Raw genomic sequence first — 17,037 nt, 5'->3', positions numbered from 1 at the left:
AACAGACTGTGAAAGCGGCGTCAATAATAAAATCATCATTTTGCGTTTCTCACTAGTTTTGTCTTTTCAGTCCTAGTCCCATTCCTAATCCACTGCATATAGAAACATTTCTATACGTCTTCCTTGCATTCACAGCGACAGATTTGCAAATGGTGGTCAAAAGTGGATCTAACTTCTTCCAGGCCTAAATCGGTTCCGGATTAACGAAGTAAAATATCTACCACTTTTCGCTGTCATACGATAGTTACAGTCGTTACTGGACCTCTGTGATTATCTGCACTTTAATTATAAGCATCTGGTGCGTAGAGAAATACCTTTTTACACTATGAAAGTGTAAACAACGTTCTTTGGCCTATAAAAATAGTTCCTTGTTGTTTCTTTCGGTCTGACAGTTTCCTCTGTGAACCGCTAATCTCGGTCTGACGTCCAGTCGACAAAAGCGGCTACCTACTCGTCGGGATTAGTGGCCAAGAAGTTTACCCCAATAAGTGTTGTTACTTCAGTATGTCATGCACAATACTACACCACGGACTGAGTTCTAAACCATTTTACATATAAAACTATCATACGCCAGTCTATCACTTTGTAACGATTTTGAGTTGATTTATTTATTATATTTAAACGCGTTTCTATTCTACCTGACCTAACATAAAAGTTCGATTAAAAATGGCCTCCTGCAGGAACGTGCTATTGTTTCAAACACTAGAGCATCAGTAAGCCTGGAAAATAGAGCACGAAACGCATAATCCTCTTGCGTTGTAACATGCCACATTACCCCGTAAGGTAGGGAAAAGTGGTCATTATGTAAGCCTTCAGAAAAATTAGTGTAGTTGCTAGAGATTATTTTCTTTTTACTTGAAAATATTTCTACTTCTACATCTACATTTATACTCCGTAAGCCACCCAACGGTGTGTGGCGGAGTGCGCTTTACGTGCCACTGTCATTACCTCCCTTTCCTGTTCCAGTCGCGTATGGTTCGCGGGAAGAACGACTGTCTGAAAGCCTCCGTGCGCGCTCTAATCTCCCTAATTTTACATTCGTGATCTCCTCTGGAGGTATAAGTAGGGGGAAGCAATATATTCGATACCTCATCCAGAAACGCACCCTCTCGAAACCTGGCGAGCAAGCTACACCTCGATGCAGAGCGCCTCTCTTGCAGAGTCTGCCACTTGAGTTCGTTAAACATCTCCGTAACGCTATCACGGTTACCAAATGACCCTGTGACGAAACGCGCCGCTCTTCTTTGGATCTTCTCTATCTCCTCCGTCAACCCGATCTGGTACGGATCCCACACTGATGAGCAATACTCAAGTATAGGTCGAACGAGTATTTTGTAAGCCACCTCCTTTGTTGATGGACTACATTTTCTAAGGACTGTCCCGCCTTACCAACAATTAATTTTATATGATCATTCCACTTCAAATCGTTCCGCACGCATACTCCCAGATATTTTACAGAAGTAACTGCTACCAGTGTTTGTTCCGCTATCATTTAATCATACAATAAAGGATCCTTCTTTCTGTTATTCGCAATACATTACATTTGTCTATGTTAAGGGTAAGTTGCTACTCCCTGCACCAAGTGCCTATCCGCTGCAGATCTTCCTGCATTTCGCTACAATTTTCTAATGCTGCAACTTCTCTGTATACTACAGCATCATCCGCGAAAAGCCGCATGGGACTTCCGACACTATCTACTAGGTCATTTATATATATTGTGCCGGCCGATGTGGCCGTGCGGTTAAAGGCGCTGCAGTCTGGAACCGCAAGACCGCTACGGTCGCAGGTTCGAATCCTGCCTCGGGCATGGATGTTTGTGATGTCCTTAGGTTAGTTAGGTTTAACTAGTTCTAAGTTCTAGGGGACTAATGACCTCAGCAGTTGAGTCCCATAGTGCTCAGAGCCATTTTTTTATATATTGTGAAAAGCAATGGTCCCATAACACTCCCCTGTGGCACGCCAGAGGTTACTTTAACGTCTGTAGGCGTCTCTCCATTGATAACAACATGCTGTGTTCTGTTTGCTAAAAACTCTTCAATCCAGCCACACAGCTGGTCTGATATTCCGCAGGCTCTTACTTTGTTTATCAGCCGACAGTGCGGATCTGTATCGAACGCCTTCCGGAAGTCAAGAAAAATAGCATCTACCTGGGAGCCTGTATCTAATATTTTCTGGGTCTCATGAACAAATAAAGCGAGTTGGGTCTCACACGATCGCTGTTGCCAGAATCCATGTTCATTCCTACATAGTAGATTCTGGGTTTCCAAAAACGACACGATACTCGAACAAAAAACATGTTCTAAAATTCTACAACAGATCGACGTCAGAGATATAGGTCTATAGTTTTGCGCATCTGCTCGACGACCCTTCTTGAAGACTGGGACTACCTGTGCTCTTTTCCAATCATTTGGAACCTTCCGTTCCTCTAGAGACTTGCGGTACACGGCTGTTAGAAGGGGGGCAAGTTCTTTCGCGTACTCTGTGTAGAATCGAATTGGTATCCCGTCAGGTCCATTGGACTTTCCTCTGTTGAGTGATTCCAGTTGCTTTTCTATTCCTTGGACACTTATTTCGATGTCAGCCATTTTTTCGTTTGTGCGAGGATTTAGAGAAGGAACTGCAGTGCGGTCTTCCTCTGTGAAACAGCTTTGGAAAAAGGTGTTTAGTATTTCAGCTTTACGCGTGTCATCCTCTGTTTCAATGCCATCATCATCCCTGGGGCCTGGATATGCTGTTTCGAGCCACTTACTGATTTAATGTAAGACCAGAACTTCCTAGGATTTTCTGTCAAGTCGGTACATAGAATTTTACTTTCGAATTCACTGAACGCTTCACACATAGCCCTCCTTACGCTAACTTTGACATCGTTTAGCTTCTGTTTGTCTGAGAGGTTTTGGCTGCGTTTAAACTTATAGTGAAGCTCTCTTTGCTTTCGCAGTAGTTTCCTAACTTTGTTGTTGTACCACGGTGGGTTTTTCCCGTCCCTCACAGTTTTACTCGGCACGTACCTGTCTAAAACGCATTTTACGATTGCCTTGAACTTTTTCCATAAACACTCAACATTGTCAGTGTCGGAACAGAAATTTTCGTTTTGATCTGTTAGGTAGTCTGAAATCTGCCTTCTATTACTCTTGCTAAAAAGATAAACCTTCCTCCCTTTTTTTATATTCCTACTAACTTCCATATTCAGGGATGCTGCAACGGCCTTATGATCACTGATTCCCTGTTCTGTACATACAGAGTCGAAATGTTCGGGTCTATTTGTTATCAGTAGGTCCAAGATGTTATCTCCACGAGTCGGTTCTCTGTTTAATTGCTCGAGGTAATTTTCGGATGTGCACTCAGTATAATGTCACTCGATGCTCTGTCCCTACCACCCGTCCTAAACATCTGAGTGTCCCAGTCTATATCTGGTAAATTGAAATCTCCACCTAAGACTATAACATGCTGAGAAAATTTATGTGAAATGTATTCCAAATTTTCTCTCAGTTGTTCTGCCACTAATGCTGCTGAGTCGGGAGGTCGGTAAAAGGAGGCAATTATTAACCTAGCTCGGTTGTTGAGTGTAACCTCCACCAATAATAATTCATAGGAACTATCCACTTCTACTTCACTACAGGATAAACTACTACTAACAGCGACAAACACTCCACCACCGGTTGCATGCAATCTATCCTTTCTAAACACCGTCTGTACCTTTGTAAAAATTTCGGCAGAATTTATCTCTGGCTTAAGCCAGCTTTCTGTACCTATAACGATTTCAGCTTCGGTGCTTTCTATCAGCGCTTGAAGTTCTGGTACTTTACCAACGCAGCTTCGACAGTTGACAATTACAATACCGATTGCTGCTTGGTCCCCGCATGTCCTGACTTTGCCCTGCACCCGTTGAGGCTGTTGCCCTTTCTGTACTTGCCCAAGGCCATCTAACCTAAAAAACCGCCCAGCCCACGCCACACAACCCCTGCTACCCGTGTAGCCGCTTGTTGCGTGTAGTGGACTCCTGACCTATCCAGCAGAACCGAAACCCCACCACCCTATGGCGCAAGTCGAGGAATCTGCAGCCCACACAGTCGCAGAACCGTCTCAGCCTCTGATTCAGACCCTCCACTCGGCTCTGTACCAAAGGTCCGCAGTCAGTCCTGTCGACGATGCTGCAGATGGTGAGCTCTGCTTTCATCCCGCTAGCAAGACTGGCAGTCTTCACCAAATCAGATAGCCGCCGGAAGCCAGAGAGGATTACCTCGGATCCATAGCGACACACATCATTGGTGCCGACATGAGTGACCACCTGCAGATGGGTGCACCCTGTACCCTTCATGGCATCCGGAAGGACCCTTTCCACATCTGGAATGACTCCCCCCGGTATGCACACGGAGTGCACATTGGTTTTCCTCCCCTCTCTTGCTGCCATATCCCTAAGGGGCCCCATTAGGCGCCTGACGTTGGAGCTCCCAACTACCAGTAAGCCCACCCTCTGCAACCGCCCGGATCTTGCAGGCTGAGGGGCAACCTCTGGAACAGGACGAGCAGCCATGTCCGGCAGAAGATCAGTATCAGCCTGAGACAGAGCCTGAAACTGGTTTGTCAGACAAACTGGAGTGGCCTTCCGTTCAGCGCTCCGGAATGTCTTTCGCCCCCTGCCACACCTTTAGACGACCTCCCACTCTACCACAGGTGAGGGATCAGCCTCAATGCGGGCAGTATTCCAGGCAACCACTGTCGTAGTCCGATCGGGGGATGCGTGGGACGAGCTGGCCGTCCCCAACAAACCCCCATCCGGAACCCCACAGTGATGCCAATTGGCAACGGCCTCAAGCTGTGTGACCGAAGCCAACACTGCCTGAAGCTGGGAGCGAAGGGATGCCAACTCAGCCTGCATCCGATCACAGCAGTTGCAGTCCCTATCCATGCTAAAAACTGTTGTGCAAAGAACGTCTGAACTAATCTACGGAGAGCCCAAACAAATCGACACAAAATTTAAACGGTTATTAAAATACAAGATTGCCTAGTAAATGCAGTAATGCTGCTACTTGCGCACTGCTGACACACTGCCCGGCGGCGGATGGAGACTACGCGATTTTACACTATTCAGGTACTAAAAAGCGATGCTACAACTCTCAAATACTATCATACGCCAGAAATGTATGAATTAGACAATGCAAGTACCAAAAACACGCAAAGAAATTAAGAATTAAACTATGTAGCAAATGAGTGAGCTAGGAGTATACGACTTGCTGCTGCAGCTGCTTATACAATGGCGGCAGGGAGCACACTGACTGTGACCAACCGACACTGGCCGTTCAAAACAAAAACAGAAGACAAACGACTACGCGAATTTACACTATTCAGGTACTAAAACGCGATGCTACAACTCTCAAATACTATAATACGCCAGAAATTTATGAATTAGACAATGCAAGTACCAAAAACACGCAAAGAAATTAAGAATTAAACTATGTAGCAAATGAGTGAGCTAGGAGTATACGACTTGCTGCTGCAGCTGCTTATCCAACGACGGCAGGGAGCAATTCCTTACAATACGTAGATTAGAAAGGGGTAAACGGCAAGCTTCCATGAATAATCGTGATTTAGTGAAAATTCAGTTTCCCTTTGATTGGGCACTTTACCTTAGCTTCTGCTACATAGCTTTAACATACCTACAAAGAAATTCTAGCTCAGCGATATACGTCATATGCAAAGCATTGGTCCAGATATATATGAAATTGATTTAAGAACGGTAATATCAACAAACTGTCCCTACTTTGTCAACATCATAATTCACACAATACAACATCGAAGTGTACACACGCCATTATCAGTGTTTAACTTAGCACTACTGTTGTGGATATAGGTCTGCAGACTACGGCCATGAAAGCAGGCTAAATGACCAATAAATAAATAAATAATATATATTGTTTCGTTCAGTCGGTTTGACTATCTACGGAAAGTCAGTCTTCCCACATGGTTTTCTTAGTATAGAGTCTTTTCTTTTCTGTCTTGCCTTACTTAACTTCCTCTAGTTTGCCGTTTCTGCTTGTGAATGACGAAATGTGTCGGATTTGTTTTCGACAGCAGGCACCGTCACTCTGTGAATGGGGGTCTTTTCCTGACAGGAATGTTGTTTCCAACAGGTCAGGCCGCAAGCCCATCCTAGCAGGCTAACAATCATACAAGAAATTGAGAAGTATCCTGTGTTTAACATAACTTAGAATTCCTTACAATTTTCGAGACTCTGTTTTCAAAATATTTTACTATCCGAAAGCTAGTTGAGAAATTTAGAAACTGACAGACTATACACGGTCCAGTCACATTGATCTGACTACCGCCTGTGTTCGACATCAACGTTCAACAACCACTCACAGACGGCATATGGCAGCACTATCGGTGGAGGGTATATGCTCCAATGGACAGATGGCCGTTGCCGTGTACAGCTTGAAACGTTCGAAAGCAAAGGGGTCAAGGCCGGAGCAGGGAGGGTTATGGTCTGGGGAATGTTGTCGTGGCATTTCATGGCTGGTCTCTTCATTCTGTAATGAGCAATGGATCTACATAAGCACACATTTATCCATTGGGACGATGTCCATCCCTGCATGCAGTTTGTTTTTTCTCGGCACGATGGCATCTACCAGTAGGCCAATACTTTGGTTGGTTGATATGGGAGAGGGGACCAAACAGCGCGGTCATCGGTCCTATCTGATTAGGGAAGGATGGGGAAGGAAGTCGGCTGTGTCCTTTCAAAGGAACCATCCCGCATTTGCCTGAAGCGATTTAGGGAAATCATGGAAAACCTAAGTGAGGATGACACGAAGCGGGTCTGAACCGTCATCCTCCTGAATGCGACTCCAGTGTGCTAACCACTGCACCACTTCGCTCGGTCCAGGACAATACGACGTGTCACACAGGTCACAAGATACAACGTTCGACGAGTACCAGGACGAGTTTACCGTACTCCCCTGGCCACCAAACACTTAGATTTAAGCCCAATGGACAATCTATGCGACCACCTCATTCGACCTTTTCGCACCATGGAGCCTCGATCGAGAAACCTAGCGCAGCTGGCCACGGCACTGGAGTCGACAAGGCCTCACATCCCTGTCGTAGCCTTCCAGAAACCTCATAGACTCTCTTCCTGCACATCTCGTGGCGGTCCGCGCTGCAAAAAGTGGTTCTTCAGGCTTCTGACGGGTGGTCACCTTAATGTCGCTGGGCCGTGCCTGTTAAACCGCGTAGGGAGTTCAGGAAGTAAGTTATATGTGTCGTCCCACACTAAAACCGTTGTGCAACAAGTGTGGCCCATTTCCAGAACATAGTACATGTTTCGGGTTTCCTACAGAGACAGTTCAAATGGTTCAAATTGGCTCTGAGCACTATGGGGCTTAACATCCGAGGGCATCAGTTCCCTAGAACTTAGAACTACTTAAACCTAACTAACCTAAGGACATCACACACATACATGACCGAGGCAGGATTCGAACCTGCGGCCGGCCAGAGTGGCCGAGCGGTTCTAGGCGCTTCAGTCTGGAACCGCCCGACCGCTACTGTCGCAGGTTCGAACCTGCGGCCGGTCAGAGTGGCCGAGCGGTTCTAGGCGCTTCAGTCTGGAACCGCCCGACCGCTACGGTCGCAGGTTCGAATCCTGCCTCGGTCATGGATGTGTGTGCTGTCCTTAGGTTAGTTAGGTTTAAGTAGTTCTAAGTTCTAGGGGACTGTTGACTTCAGATGTTAAGTCCCATAGTGCTCAGAGTCATTTGAACAGCAGTCAGTATGGATGCAGTCAGCCTGCTGCGGAGGCCCATATGCAGCAACGTTCGCTGAATGGTCATTGAGGAGACACTGTTGGTAGCCCCTTGCTTCATCTGGACGGTCAGTTGCTCAAAAGTTGCACGGCTATTCGCCCGTACACTTCTCCGCAGCCGTCATTCACCCCTGTCATCTATGACCCGGAGTGCACCACAGTTGCCTTAGCGCCGGTTTTGGGTAGAGCCATTTTGCCATGCACGGTACACTTTAACCACGGCAGCACGTGAACAATTAACAAACTTAGCCGTTTCGGAAATGCTTCCAACCTTGATGATGCCCCTTTGGACGATAGGTAACTAGCTCTGTTTGAACATTGCGACTGCACTGTTTTCTCTATGCCCCCGACACGGCTTTTATACCCTCCACTGATAGTGCCGCCATCTGTCGTCTGTGAGTGGCTGTTGCACGTTGACGTCGAACATAGGCGGTACAATTTTAGAAATTAAAAATGACTGTGTTCGAAAATAGAGTAACGTATCTGTTTCACTTTGAAATGTAGTGCAGCATTTAATAAAATTTGCGTGGCCTCTCATAAGAATGTGTAACTTACTTTTAGAAGCCCGTCGTATACATGCTTTTACAAAAATGTTCTTATGGAGAAGGAGGCTTTATGACCACCATGTTCCCCTCCCACTCTGGATTCGCGCCTGTATCTACATGCATCATGCATAGACAGCGTTAGTGTGAGGACGATTGAAGTTTCCAAATGTTTAAGTCGTTGAACTCGTATTCAGAATGAGCGGTTGTCAAGTCCCGATATGACCATACTGATTTTCCTCTTTCTGTGACTTTCTTAAACCCATTAAATATAATGCTGTGGTGGTTTTTTTGAAGAAGACACTGCCGATCTGTGTTCAACCCCCTCCGTCCCCCAATCCCAATGTTTTTGAGGTTGTGCTCCATCCCTAATGTTCTCGCCTTAAAAAAGAAAAAAAAATGTGTGTGAATTCCTAAGGGACCAAACTGATGAGGTCATCGGTCCCTAGACTTACACACTACTTAAAGTAACTTAAACTAACTTATCCTAAGAACGACACACACACCCATGCCCGAGGGAGTACTCGAACCTCCGGCGGGGAGAGGCAACGCAATCCGTGATATAGCGCCTCAAACTGCGCGGCCACTCCGTTCAGCGATCTCGTCTTCGACGAGATGTAAAGTCATTATCCATTACATCTTTCTTCCCATGGAAGACTTAACGATTTTAGTTTTGAATTCATTAATCAAACATCTTTATTAATTAAAAACTGGAAATCCATGAAGTGCTCTGTTTTAAAATGTGTTGTTCTTCTAGTCAATGACATGTCAACACCTTTGGTTGCTGCTTTGAACAAGTGCATAGCTAAATATGTGGCGTCTGAACACTGGCGCATAAGGGAGGCACAAAAGGGCACTGCCCGCCCATCCATCGCCCTTGTATCTAGAGTACCGAAATTTTATTCATTACAGAATTGTCATAATTTTTTAAAATTAATTTCAGTGATAGACAGAACCGTAGCATTATGCACTGATTGTAGTGAGACAATACGGTGGTAGTTACCATCTTCCCATCAGAAAATGTAAAACCCGGCAATCGATTGTAGAGCGCGCACTTTATTCGTTTCTCCCTTCCATAATAACGAGCAGTCTGCTGTACCAGGAATCAAACGAAGACAGAAAATCAGCTGCTCTTGTGTGTCGTGCCAACGTCCTTCATTGCCTTCTTCGAGGTATTGTTGTCAAGTTGGCTACAAGGCATACCCCAACTGTTCTTCGTCTTTTACTTGTGTCTTTTTCCCGTGGTTTCGCAGGGTCGGCAAGGGTAGGATCGGATTTGGCAAGGTTAATGTGAAGGGGTGGCCGGATGCCCTTCCTGCCGCCGCCCTGTACCCCCTGGGACGGAATGAGTGTACCCCAGCTGTCTGCGTCTAGTGTAATCCATGGAATAGTGTGAACGTGTTCAGATGTCTGCGAGTCGTGTAACTGAGGTGGAACGTGGGGACCACCCCGGTATTCATCTAGTGGGATGTGGAAAACCGCCTAAAAACCACATCCAGTCTGGTCGGCACACCAGTTCTCGTCGTTAATCCGCCGAGCGGATTCGATTCGTGGCCGGCGCGCCAACCCGAGTCCAGGAAGCAGCGCATTAGCGCTCTCGGCTAACCTGGCAGGTAAGCATATCCTAACTGTTGTGGAATCAAATCCCCCTCCGAATTCGGACGTTTGGGGGAGATGGATGCGTACCCGTAGCGTGAGAAGACGGCAGTGCAGTCAGCTTTACACTCTATAGAGAGCACTCCAGAAGTTCTTCTACTTTCGTAAAAACACACACTCCTGGCACATATCTTCTGATTTCATCGATTTGATTCCAGGTGATGAAGTGTGTGTAGGTAGCTACTAATATCGTAAGTTGTGTTTTGCAGATTTTTTTCGAATCGTAATACCAGTTAGGTTCACTCTGCAATTTTCTACTCGTATCTGACATCTGGATGTGCTCTTATTGCCTTCCAGTATTTCTCTTACAGAAACTCCTAATAAGAAATTTAGTATGCTGTGACATATGTATATGATAGTTTACAAATCGACAAACCTGAGTGCTGCTTGTGCATAAGCTGCTCGATTGTCATATATTCACATAAACACTGTAGTGTTGGCAGAAGCCAACACTGTGTTGCTAGAGGAGGCCAAATGCACGCGTTTAATTACACGCTGACTGGCGTGAGGTATGCTTCACCATATAAATATTAACTGGTAATGGCGCCTTGCTAGGTCGTAGCAAATGACGTAGCCGAAGGCTATGCTAACTATCGTCTCGGCAAATGAGAGCGTATTTGTCAGTGAACCTTTTCTAGCAAAGTCGGCTGTACAACTGGGGCGAGTGCTAGTAAGTCTCTCTAGACCTGCCGTGTGGTGGCGCTCGGTCTGCAATCACTGACAGTGGCGACACGCGGGTCCGACGTATACTACCGGATCGCGGCCGATTTAAAGGCTACCACCTAGCAAGTGTGGTGTCTGGCGGTGACACCACAAACACATCCCAGCAAATGGAATATAACAAGCTATACCCCGGTATTCCTACAGACTCGTAAACATTCATGTGCTGAAATACACTCAGACAATCATTAAACAATTATTAAGTCCTTATCATGCTGCAACGCAGTTGTGCCTTGTAACATGAATCCAGTTCCTCAATGGTCATGGAAACATTTGACTTTGTCGGGTAATACACTGCATCCTAAACTCAATTTCTCCGCCTCCTTTTGCGGTAAGAATGAATATTAGGTATTTTTCAAAAAATAAAAAAAAAAAATAAAAATCGAGCCAAACTCAACCAGTAGTGACATGGAGCAAGAGGAAGATAACAATGCAGTACCAACGGAAATTTCTGTAGGATATCTAAGTCAAGAACAGAACGAAATTTTGATATTGATGTATATCCTCATAGTCATATAATTTCTTTCCAACAAAAAACTGAAATATTGGGAAACTCCTGGAGAAATCAAATAACTACAGTTTTGAAAAGGACAATTTCTGCAAAAACCTGGTCTTTCGCCATGCCTGGTTATTTCAGTATAAACCTTGGCCTGCGTATTCAGCACATTTGAAAGGAGTGCTATGTAAATTCTACGATTGTTTTCACAAAAAGTGAAAAGAGATAATAAGGGGCATTTATTACCACTGCATTTGTAAAACATAAAGATTTTCATGGCGCTGTACGAACTCATGCAAATTCTCAGTGGCATAAATTTTCTGATATTGAAGCCAACAACTTCATATCAGAAACAGGAGGTAAACAACTTCTAGTAAATTTACAAGTACATAACGCTGTTGATATCACCATTGAAGAAAATTCCTTTCATTGGTATCGACGATAGATTTTTCAGGAACAAATGACAATATCCTTCGAGGTAAATTAAGCAGAACTGGAAACTTCCAGCATTTGTCACATTTTAGAGATGAAGCAAGATAAGAAGTTTTACGAAACCAGGTGGAAATGAGCAGGAAAAATGCCAACTCTTGTTCTGCACGAACCGATAATGAAATTACTAGTACCTGTGAAAATATTATTATGTTAATTCTTCTGTTGGTTTCTCAATTTAGGCTGATGAAACGTCTGATATTGCCGGAATAGAGCAATTCTCTCCAGGAATAAAATCTCCCGAAGACATTAATGGAGAAACAAATATCAGAGAAGAATTTTTTCGAATTGTGCCATTCATAAATGGTAGAGCAGATGGTATGTCCACTGAAATGTATAAGGCTTGTTCAAATTGTAAACTGAAAATGGAAAACTTGACGTGGCCGAGGGCATGGTAGTTACTCTGTGAGGACAGGAAAGGAAAGAGGTGTGTAGGTGAAAATGGAAATGAGTACCCAGAAGCAATATTTGTACACTATTCTTCTCACCACCTTAATTTAGTGGTGCATGACTTGGCTGAATTAAGTGGCATCTATAATGTAGCCAGTACAGTAAAAGCCGTACTTCAGTTTTTTCGAGAAAGTTCGGTCAGAAGAGCTGCATTGACGAATATTCCTATACTGCGTGAAGCTCAATGGACGCAGAAATATAAAACATTCGAATATTTACAGTTAATTTTACAATAATTGTAAACCAGCTGGAAAATATCTCTCAGGTTGGCAATGCTAAATCAAGACAAATGGCATAGCACTTGTACAAGCTTTCACTTACTGCAAAGTTTTTGTGTCACTTCTAGTAATAAGCAAATATTCTTCAGTGCTACAATCATAGTATCAGTCTTTTTCACGCTGTTGAACTGGATTTATGCAAACTTCTGATCTATGAACAAGAAATAATAAATATCTTGAAACAGCATAACCAAAATTCAGTTTCAGTTTATGAAGATATATTTACAACAGCTAAAAATATGACAGAGAAAGTAAATGTGGACCTTTCCATACCAAGACAAACTAAGTAGCAGACTTACAGATAAATCTTATATGTAACTCTCTCTAAATGAGTATTATAGACGACCAATTTTCCTGTATACTGATTCTTTAATTTTCGCTTTGCGAGCCCGAGTTTCAGATGAGCATACAGAAACATTTACTTTATTTTAATTACATCCTCAGCAAATGAAAAATGAAAACAAAGAATTTGACAAAACAGCAACGAATATTAAAATTATTAAAGTATTGATAACTTCTTATCTGAAACAACACTGTGGTATGAGTTTTGGTCACAGTTACGTACCGATGTGTCAGTCATTCATATTAGTGATAACATACAGTTTTTCCCTGCTACAAAAAAGGCCCTATTAACTGCTCTTTCTTTGCTTGCAACTACATGTTGAACAATCCTTCATGACTCAACGAAGAGTAAAAATGTGACTTTGTTCTACAGTGAGTGAAAACAAGTTGTGTAGGTTGTGAATGCCAAGTGTTCACGGAAGAAAAGTGATTGAAAAATCTGATTTTACTAACTTAATCATTGATAAGTTTGTGCAACTGCGTCGAGGATTATTATTCACCTTCAAAGAGCTTCGGCTGTAATATTACATTTTGTGTATTTCCATATCACATGTAGTACTTCATGGTTATTCTTTCCTTTGTCAGCTCCTGTTGAGAAAAATTAATTATTTTGTTATTTCGAGCTATAATTAGTAAGCTTTCACTTTACATGACTGAAACAGCATATTTTGTGAATGTGATTAGATGTATTTTTTGAAAGCAAAGTTATAGATGACAATGTATAAGCATTTTTAAGTCTGTTCTCGGTATTTTCGCTTTTTAGGAAGATTAATCAAAGGCTGTTTATAACTGGTTATTTTTGTTTGTAACCAACAGTTTTCTCATTTCCAATTTTTTCCTACGTCAGATTTTTCACGTTCAGTATCAATACAACATTGTCGGTATACGAGTATAAATTATTTTTCTAAATATTTTTCTGTTTATTTTCTAACTTATTGATCATTTTGTGAATACATGTGAGATTTAATCATACAAGGATATAATTTTAGATAACCAACTTCACAAGTGTGCAACATCCATAATCGTTTAAAAAATACGTGAAGAATTACTTTGAAGATAATCATGAAATCACAATTACATTTTAAATATCGAAGTATTCTACCCATAAAAAAATCAGTCCTCTGGGATATAATAAATATTTTGTCACCTATGAAACTCTCGTCTCATGAAAAGTCACGAGATTGTCCAGTCAATTTATATAAAACATGGTGGCTGCAAAGTAATGCATCCCCATGAAAAATTTCTGCGGACGTCCGCGTCTCTAAATGTCCAGTAGCAGAGCGTTGTACCCACTACCAAAGGGATCTGTGCTCCATATCTTTCCGACCAAACTGCCTTAAGTTGTCCACAGTTTGATATCCCCGCCTTGTTAATTTAAAAAAAAAATTTATGCTAACGTACTCCATGGCTTTCTATTTCCATCTCTTCTCAGATTTCCATTTCCTGTAATTGCCCTAAATTAATCCTTTCATTAGGTCATTGCCTCTTTTCTTTCCCATATTTGTAAATCTAAGTTCTATGTGGATGGGACTTCAGATTTCTGGCTTCATTCCCCCCTTTCCAAGATTTGTGACATATATGAGTTGGGGTTCTGACGACAACGAATCAGCTCCCACTGATACATTAAAATGAGTACAAATAAGCAAATTTTCTTAAAAAATTCTGAGGCGATGCACTTTTAGAATCTAATCATGTATGATATTTGTTTTTGTCATTTGCTCCATATATTTGTAAAACACTTGGGTAAGACTTGCAGCTGAGATCAGCTACGGTTCAGCGACAATGGTTTATTTACACACAGCACCGATTTGGTTGAACACGGTACCAGAAGTTACAGTCTATGAATTTCTAAGCGCCGCACCCATAACGCAGCGAAGCATCTTTGTGTCTTATGTTCCACTTCCTGAAATCCTACACTCGATTAACGGCCTAAATATTTACCAGGTACCGAAAACGACTCCAGTGAATATTGTAATCGGTGTTCAGAAACAGCTGCGGACCCATGCTTCAAAGAAGTAATAGAAGTTACCTTTAGAAATTTCCTGATTCTGTGTGTTCCGAGTAGCACTGCGACCTCGACTCGGAGAGGAACTGAAGGGTACATAAAGACAAAAAGAAAAGGCGACAGGAATGTTGCAGGAGAGTGGAGCAATAGTACCATGTAACATCCTCCGACTGCCTTTAACAGCGCAAGACTCGGTAGCGGCAGCAACTGAAAATAAATACATATCGCTGTTAAAGAACTTCGGTTTCTGCGTGTTCGTTTATCAGAGCACGCGTGTCCACGTATCAGAGCCATTTATTAAAAACACGGAGGAATGGTTTTCATCATACATTTTACTAAACTATTATTTTTGTTGTATTGGCTCTCTCAGTTTCTACGGTGTACTTAACAATATATTGTTATCGTTACTGCATGTTCATAATATTGTGTTCAACACATTTCGCTTTTATTGTGAAGAACCATCAATGAGGATCTGCATTGCTCCTTCATGCGTTGCCTGGTTGCAGTTTTTACAAGTAAATTGATTTCACTGCGTCGTTAGAAATGAGACAATCACATCACACAGTTTGTTGTCGGCAGATATTTCACGCGAATGGACTGCATTTACATATCCCGTCACTATCGATGCTTCACCTTAAACCCGTCGTCCCCACCCCTCGCGAAGTTGGTGCTTCAGGTAGGTATGAATGGTCTTCATTCCAAGCAAAAAAGGCAGACAGATATTGTAAAGATAGAACTATACAGTTCCACGGTATTTTAATAATATTTGTAGTATTAATTTTTCTGAAATGCATATGCCTTAACCCAGTTGTCAGTACAATTGTTACACATGTTTGTTGTTTGGAAATGAGGTGCCCAACAATAGCTGAAACATGGTTCACAAATGGGGCATTTTACAACTCTGTTATTTTAAAACATTTTAATTGGAGCATTATATGCTGCCGCAGCAATGAATACTATTTAGTCTCGGTGCATAACATTGCCGTTCACTCCGTTTGTTGACTGTTATGTCGCGTAAAGGAAAAGGATACAAAAATTGGACGCTGATTTGACTTCGTCGGTAGTTTAGCGTCCCGTCAACAGGTGGCGGTCGCGCTGCTCTCCCCACCTCAGTCGCCGACGCACTACAATGCCGTGCACATCGCTGTGCCCAGTGCTTGCTTCCTAGTGTTCCTCGCTTGAGCTGAATATCACAAAGCACCCAAAATGGGTCAGGTTGACAGGCTACACGTCCCAAATGAGCTGGGCTTCCAGCACACGTTGGTAAGTAAAAATATTTCCTTTCTAATGATATATCAGCCGACGTTTTCTGCATTAAATCAATTCCTTTCTTGTCATTATCAGTGTGTATTTGTATGACAGCGAGAAATTAGCACGAAGGGTTTGCCACACATAATCAGATGTCTTGTTTGAGCCATATAAAGTCTCATGCATTTGAATTTTGTAGGCTTCCGCGCGTCAAGAACTCGCGCGTGCACTCACTGAGTATCTACCGGTCTTTGTTGCTGCACATGGTGCGGCAGCGAAAATGACTGAAACATTTAGATATCGGTGTTATTACTGTATTTACATCGATTTGAGCAGATGATTTCTGTGGAAACAGTTATTCACTTACCACTATGAGCAACAGCAGCATAAAAAGATATATCTAAAAGAAAAGAGAAGACTACATATTCCGCTGTATTGGTTCGTTCCTCAGGGAAAGATATGACAGCTCTGATGTTCAGCCAAGCATTTCTTGATCTACACAGACGGAAAAAATAGCAACAAGGAGTAATTAATGCAATTATTTAATTGTCAGTGTATGTTGCCAAATACTTACTGTCCCAAATGAATGAAAAAGTGAGCAATTATCGATATATTTACTTACGAAATTCACGTAAGAGCTTTTAAGACCATTGCAGGACTCTTTTATAGATCCAAAGTGTTTCGCTATATGTTAATCCCGATAATGTAGCCTGGAGGAGAAAATTATTTGATATGCCTCCCTTGTTTGAAAACCTGTTTCTGTCTGTGATCTTTTGAGACGACCCAGCGAACTCCTTTACGTTAACTTGTTGATAAAGTTATTCATTCAGTCAAGTCTGGTCGTACATGTCCTCGTGAATGACATTCCAATATATTGTGATTTGCCAGATTTAGTGTCTCCAAAGGTTTCTCTTCAATAGGATTCCCACTTTCGAGGGTTGCAGTAATTTTTCTCTTGTTTTATCCCCGAGTAAAAATATTCGAAGTATTTCGCTGACTTGTAAAAAACTGGTTGT

At 42.6% G+C, this 17,037-nt stretch overlaps 1 protein-coding gene across 1 annotated transcript in view; it reads left to right on the top strand.

Moving 5' to 3' along the window:
• The first annotated feature begins 15,899 nt into the window (after positions 1-15,899).
• Positions 15,900-17,037, top strand: part of LOC126470370 (chloride channel protein 2) — a 516,483-nt gene continuing 515,345 nt past the window's right edge. The window contains exon 1 of the mRNA XM_050098185.1: positions 15,900-16,036. Coding sequence (XP_049954142.1) covers positions 15,980-16,036 — 57 coding nt within the window. The 5' untranslated portion in view covers positions 15,900-15,979. The remainder of the gene's footprint in view (positions 16,037-17,037) is intronic.

The sequence above is a fragment of the Schistocerca serialis genome, chromosome 3 (genome assembly GCF_023864345.2).
Source record: "Schistocerca serialis cubense isolate TAMUIC-IGC-003099 chromosome 3, iqSchSeri2.2, whole genome shotgun sequence".
Lineage (NCBI taxonomy): Eukaryota > Metazoa > Arthropoda > Insecta > Orthoptera > Acrididae > Schistocerca > Schistocerca serialis.
This window is presented reverse-complemented; position numbering and strand designations above follow the sequence as displayed.